Source organism: Leptosomus discolor, chromosome Z, assembly GCF_034619465.1.
Source record: "Leptosomus discolor isolate bLepDis1 chromosome Z, bLepDis1.hap2, whole genome shotgun sequence".
Classification (NCBI taxonomy): Eukaryota; Metazoa; Chordata; class Aves; order Leptosomiformes; family Leptosomidae; genus Leptosomus; species Leptosomus discolor.
In genome coordinates, this window is record NC_141419.1 from 20,991,018 (window position 1) to 20,997,599 (window position 6,582).

General features: G+C 38.2%; 1 protein-coding gene across 1 annotated transcript; it reads right to left on the reverse strand.

Annotated features, from left to right (window-relative positions):
- Positions 1-5,578: 5,578 nt before the first annotated feature.
- LOC104352179 (interferon beta-like) lies at positions 5,579-6,013 on the reverse strand. The gene has a single exon (XM_009958449.1). The coding sequence runs from the start codon at positions 6,011-6,013 to the stop codon at positions 5,579-5,581; it is 435 nt and encodes a 144-aa protein (XP_009956751.1).
- Positions 6,014-6,582: the final 569 nt, after the last annotated feature.

Consider the following 6,582-nt stretch of genomic DNA (forward strand, 5'->3'; position numbering starts at 1 on the left):
TGGTTAGCAGGGGCTCCTGGAAAGCACTGCTTGCAGCTCATTGACCCTGTAGATCATCTGTCTGTCTTCTGGCAAGATTGCTGTCAACTGGCGTTTGAAGACGTAGAGGCCTTCTTGCTCCCACTTGATGGTCAGATCAGTCTGTTCTGGGGCTAGTTGTGGGCAGCTCTAATAAACAAAATGTTCTGATTGACTCAGGGGTGTGTCCTAAATCAAGTTAGTGCAAGAACAGGTTACCTGTATGATTATCAGACAGATATGAGTGTTTAAGGATCCTTCCCACTCCTGCTTAGATAGCAAAGATTTCTTATATAGACAATAGGATTGTTTCTGTTCTCCAAGCCATTTAATTGTGATTTTACACACAAATATGATTTTTATATAATGAGAAAATCTTCTGGACGTTCTTCTCAGACTGGAGAGTTTATGGGCCAGATGCTCTGCAGGAGGTAGATGGAGGCCTCTTTCCCTCTGTTCCACCATAGCAAAACGTGTTAGGCTAAGATTTGCAGGCTTTTCTGAGTGGACCAACATTTGTGGCAGTTTTGTTTCTCTACTTTGTGGGGCAGAGAAAAGACCATTCCTGGCACAAAAAAAAAAACCCAAACAAACAAACAAAAAAAAAACCCACAAAAAAGGAGTAAAGTGTTGTCAACATTCTCAAAGAGGTGGGTAGGGTAGAAAGAAGAGGAAAGAAGGTGGACAGGATAAGTCAAGCAATACTGAGTTCCAGAAAGTGCTAAAGAGCAAAAGGAGATGGGTGCAGAATAGCGTGATGTCTGGCATCAAGCAGCTTGGAATGATGATTTAATGCTGTTTGCTGCAGTGCTGGTGTAGTAGCTGGTGCTGCTTAGAGTGCATTAGTGAGTGCATGATGTGAAACTTGGGATAGGACCAAATCACTTCAGCTCCTTTGCTGATATTTCTCTCGCGATAAATGTTTCTTTATCAACTGCCAGCGAAGTACTCAGCATCATTTTTGATCCCTGAGGAAGGTACTCATGTTCTGGAACAGAAACTAAGAGAAAGGGAGAGGACCAAGTGCCCTGGGAACATAGATCATGGAGTCATTTGGAATGGCAGTTGTTTAAAAATGCTACAGGAAAAATGTAGACTGTTCTTTGTTTTTGTCATGAGTCAGGTAAACTGAGATCTCAGGTGGAGTAGTTTATAGAAAAACACAATGTTATTTTCATTTTTCTGTTTTAGGATATTATCTCAAGATTAGATGCTTCAGTAGGACCTTTGACCGACATGAGTCCTGTGATCCACTTCTGAGCCAGGGACTTAGGCCTGTGCAGGTAAGATGGAGACAGAAAGCTGAAATGAGTAAGATGTAAGTGGAATTTTAATGCTAGCTACTGTATTATTAAATTTAGATCCAGAGAAATTAGCAGCTTACTACTGCAGTAAGCTTCTTTGGTGATGGGTAATGAGCACATTAGTATATCAAAGGAAAAAGGCTTAGGAGGGGTGAACTGTTGGTATGCTGAAGGCCTACTAGTCGTAGGCAGAGTAACTGAGAGGCTCTTTTAAAGGAGTTTGGACCAGGTAACAGCAGAAGAGGAGGTTTTACTCACTGTTCTCCTGTGGTTGTTATTCAGGTCTTGCTGCCCACTCTCCTTTCTCTTTTGTGCTTGTCCTCATATGGAGTGGGCATTCTTCCCTGCTTTACTTTATGTCTTTACCTTGGAACAAATGAATTTTGTTTGTTTGTTTTGTTTGGGTAATTTCCTGGTTTTCATGAGTTCAGGAAAAGGTTCAACAAGTATTAGAGCAGGACAAGAATGTGGGATTGAAAAGTGGGGAAGGGAGGAAGTGAGGGTGTAAAATTGGGTCATCCTGTCTTGTGAACCATAGCTTTAGTTTGCTTTACTTGAAAAAGATAAAAAGGGACTGAGTCTAATCAAATAGCTTTGTGGGAACATGCTATTTAAGATCAGGGCGTTCTACAGTCAAGACTTTCCAAGGTCTGTTTCATCTGGGAAATCTGTGTTCAGATTTAATTTAAAATATCTCCCACTTTTGCTGTTGAAGGCGTTTCCTTGCCATACCAGTACAATCAGAAAAAAAGGATTTCCTGGTTTTGTGTGAAGATTGAACATACCCTCATGCTATCAAAAGATGCAGGTTTTTACTCCAGAAAGACTGTAGCAAATTCTGTGGGTAGTAACATGTGTTATGTCCAGTAACTTAGTAATAGAGGACCTCTGCCATCTTAAAAACAAGTCTTTCCCCACTGTAGTGAGCATTTGGTTTGGATTTTTGTTTTTGTAATTTTACACTTATTTTACAGTTACATTTGGGTGTACAAAAAAAAAAGAAAATATATCTATTGTAATGATGCAGCTCTGAAGTTTTAAAACAGATGCTAGCAGATAGATGGGTGCAGTTTCTAAATCAGGGACTGGATGGAGGTCTGAGCAGGCATTTAAAACATCTTGGGGAGGCTTGAGACCAGCCCTTGACTGGATGGTACTCTCAGTGTTCTGAAACCAAAGAAGTGTGGCTGAGGGCTGTAAGAAACGAAGTTCCATTTTATTTCTCACCCTTTGGTCATGCATTCTTTACTCCAGCTCTAAATCTTGGGAGAGCTGCACTTTGTCTTTTCCATCTCACAACTCTATATTTCAAACTTTCCATTGACCAGTACCACATGGTACAAATGCTAGCCCTGAACATTTCAGATGTCACTTCCCTGAAAAATAAGGACTTCCTCTTTTTCTTCTTTTACCCAGGAAAATAGTCAAGAATCTGTCCAGTTAGAGGATCTTGAAATGTAGTAAATTTTTTTTCTTAAAAGAAATTTTAAGTGAATTTGAATGTCTGTACTAATTCTAAGAGTCTTAGAATGCCATTTTTACTTTCTCATCCTAGTTTATTTTTCCCCTTTGTTCTTGTATGGAAGTACCCATTGACATGGTAATGGTCATAAGGTAGGCATGGAAGTGGTGTGTATCCACAGTGGTATCAAAAACAAATGTAAAAAAACTTGAACAAATAGACATGTTCTTGTTTCTTTGTGTCTCCAGTTACAGCATCATAAAAAGTTGCAAAATCTCCAAAAAGTTGAATTGTTGAAGTTACATGGAACAACAGTAGTCTAGAATTTTTCATAGAAAAGTGCAGTACTTCATTTCTAAATACTTATGTAAGGGAAAAGGTCAAGATTTAAAGTTATTTGACTTCAAATAATAGAAGGCCATATTCAGTCTCAGACAGTGCAGCTCTTTCCACAGGAATAGGAAGTTGCATGTGTATCCTGGTTGAAGGTTAACACTGAACTCCAGTCGGGAAATGTGAAAATAGTGTTATTTACAGTAACTTCTTTTTACTTCTATAAGATACAATTAACTTTAACTTGTAAAAGGAAATTTTTTTTTTTTTCAGAAAGCTGGCACAAGCAGTTCTTAAACACCTGTTCCCTATAAATTCTTGGCTGACACCGCTCAGTTAAGCTCGCCTGGATATGCCAAATTATCGCCTAATAACTGTATGGCTTTACAACCTTTCTATTTCCCCCTTTCAAAAAAAAACCAAACTCAGCATCTAGTCACAATTGACAGTAAAGCGTGCATGAGTTAATGGGCATATCTGCTTTAGATTCTTGAAAGTACCTACCCAGAAAAGCAGATGAAGGAAGTGAATGTTTCCACAGTGTCCAGGTATGGACTTTTGCTCATGGTGCTGTCATTACCTAACCAAAATACGCTGTGTGCCCATGAAGAATTGATGGAATCTAGTAGGATGTGTAAGGTTGTGTCCAGTCATATCTGCTGAAGTCTGTGCTGACTCTTGGCTTTTCAGAGACTGAAATCCAAGTGCAGATTTGAGCAAAGAGAAGTACGTCCAGCATAGATACAGGTACAACTTGACATCGTCTTGCATGATGAATTATGCACAGGGAAAACGCAAGTTCATGGGCTTCAGTTCAGGAACTTCCTGAAGTTGGTTATCCAAAATTGGGCTATATTAATTCCCCACAGTAACCATACATTAAAAACAGGAAAAAAAAAATTAGAATTAAATAAACATGTTTTGCTGCTGTCAAACATCACTATGGTGTCAGCATAGTTGCAAAGTGTTTAAATTAACAAAACAGATCTTCCAGCCTGAGATTGATTAATGAGGTTGTTGAGAATTTAATTCTGTGCCAAACTGATCTTACACTCCCTATACAACCAGTTAAAGAACTGAGCTCTGGCGTTAGTCGGTGAAAGTAGACCTATATTCAGGAGTCTGAAACCTATTCTCTCCTCCCCCTGTTTCTGTAAAGTAAGAGCATGTGAGTGAAGTGGATGGGCCTGGCCTCCATGGCTCAAGGTCTAATTTAGATGCCTAAAATTAGGCAGTTGTATCCTGTTGTTGCAGGGATCCTGTTGTTGTATCCTGAGGTAAGGAATAATAATACCCTTCCATTAAGATTGCTACGTGCAGAATTAGATTTCTTTTTTTTTTTTTTTTCCTTTCCCCAAAGTGGGAAGGAGTTTTGAAATATATATTCAATTTAAATAAAGGAAAGATATGGGACTAAAGTTGCTGTCCATTCCTCCAACTTCTTAGGCAAAATGTTGAGATTCTGTCCTCAGGTAATGGTAACAGCATATTGAATTTTTTCTTTTCAGAATATTTGCTTTTTCTTCCCCAGTCCCATATAGTCACAGAAATATTTTAATCCTTTTCATCTTACATTCCAATTCAACACATTCCAGTTATGATAAATTCTAGGAATCAGATATGCTTAGAAATCTGAGGTGGGAAAAAATGCATGTCAGAACTTTTCCAGTCTTCTAATATGTAGAGAGTGGTACTGAGACCCAGGGCATTCAAGGTCTTTTGAGCAGAAGTTAAACTGCTGAAGATGATGACATGAAGCACTGCTTGGCTCTGCCTGCATGAGGGAAAGAAAGGTGGGAGAGGAGTGGAAGAAATTTGCTTGCAGCTGTTTCTGTATAATAAATATTTCCAGATTAATCTTGTCTGCTTGTGAACTCAAAGCAGATAAGACAGATAAATAGTTTATATAGCACTGTGAATCAACATGTCCTAAAAATCCATGCTGGAGTTACTGAATATGCTGTATAGAAAGATGGGGTTTATATCCCCATAGGATATAGATATAAGTCTACTTGCAAAATCAGAATCAAAGCTGGAAGTTTGACTTTTCTAGCTGAGAAGGTCTACCCATCATTATTTTTGAGTTTAAAGAGGTTGAAGTCATGTTAAATTCTCGTCTGTTAGATGAGAAATGTCCAAATGCAAGAGTTTCAGGTCATAAAACAATTGGCATATTCTGGGGAAAGACTGCAAAATTCTTTAATCCTTTTATAGTGCAAAGAGAGAATACAGAGGAATAATATCCACTTGTTTTTTAAAGATCTTATCTTCTATGGAAGTGGTGATACCAAGTGCCCCTTCACTTGAGTACTCTACATGTTTAACTTAGAGCACTGAATGCTTTTTGAAAACAAGCCCCAATTATCAATTTGAAAATTATTAAAATATGGAAATTAAAAACTTATAAGGGGCCAATTACCAGATTCTTACAGAGAATCCAAAAATAGAAGATCTTACCTCTTTATGACGTGTGTTTTTTCATAAGACTGTCAAAAATTATAAGGCATGTTCTCAATTCCATTCGAACTGCTTCCCAGGAACAGTGGCTGTATTGCTTATCTTTTAGGAAACTGGTGATTCTTTGGAAGTACTTTTTCACACTGAGTGTAGTGCTTTTTAGGATCCGTGTTCGAAAGCTGTTTCTTGCTTTTGATCGCTCTTCTGACAAACATATCTCTAATTCTTCAATTTGCTGGTGAATTCCATTTTGGAATTTCTCAGTCTTGCTTGTATTCCAAGCACCAACAGGAAGATTTTTGCTAAATAGTTGGAAGATCTGTTGGAGGAACTCATAGATGATCATTGTGACATTCTTCTGTGTGACCTTGGTAATCTCCTTGGGGAATCTGAAATCATTTGTTTCGCTGAGACATTGCTGAGAAAAATAGCCACCCATTTTGCCCAGAAAGTTCAAGTTGTGGTAATTCGCTTTGATTCCTTGGAAACGGCAAACTGGATGTGAGGTTTTGATGTACAATGCCAATGTAATGCAAACTTGCAGTAAATTTCTCTGAAGCAAGATGGTCATGCTGATAAAGTAGTCAGCCCTATTTTCATTGCCTTTTTGCAGATCCATAAGCTTGCAGTTTCTTGGTTGTCTTGTCTGTGTTCAAATGCTTCTCTTTCATGTCTCTGAATTTATTTCCTCTGTGCGATATGCTGGCTATTACTCATTTTGTAGGAATTGCTTTTTTGTCAACTGTGATCCTGCCAAGGTTTACTCATTATTTCAAACAGTTGCAAAGGTTTGCTCATTTCTGCTTTGACTGTATTTAATTGAAAAAAAGAGTAAGTGAATATATCTGCTCAGTCAGAGGACATGGACAGATTAGCAGGTTAGAATCTGGTAAGGGCATTTTGTCTTCTCATATTCTTATGCTGAGATTTATTCTCATGCATGTATTTGTGCTGAGAAATTTTACTTTTATGCCTAAGTTGGCGAAGACTGTGAAAAAGAATCACATC

Bases quoted from the DNA above. Each gene is read 5' to 3' on its own strand.
- LOC104352179 (XM_009958449.1), bottom strand. From the start codon at position 6,013: ATGGGTGGCTATTTTTCTCAGCAATGTCTCAGCGAAACAAATGATTTC.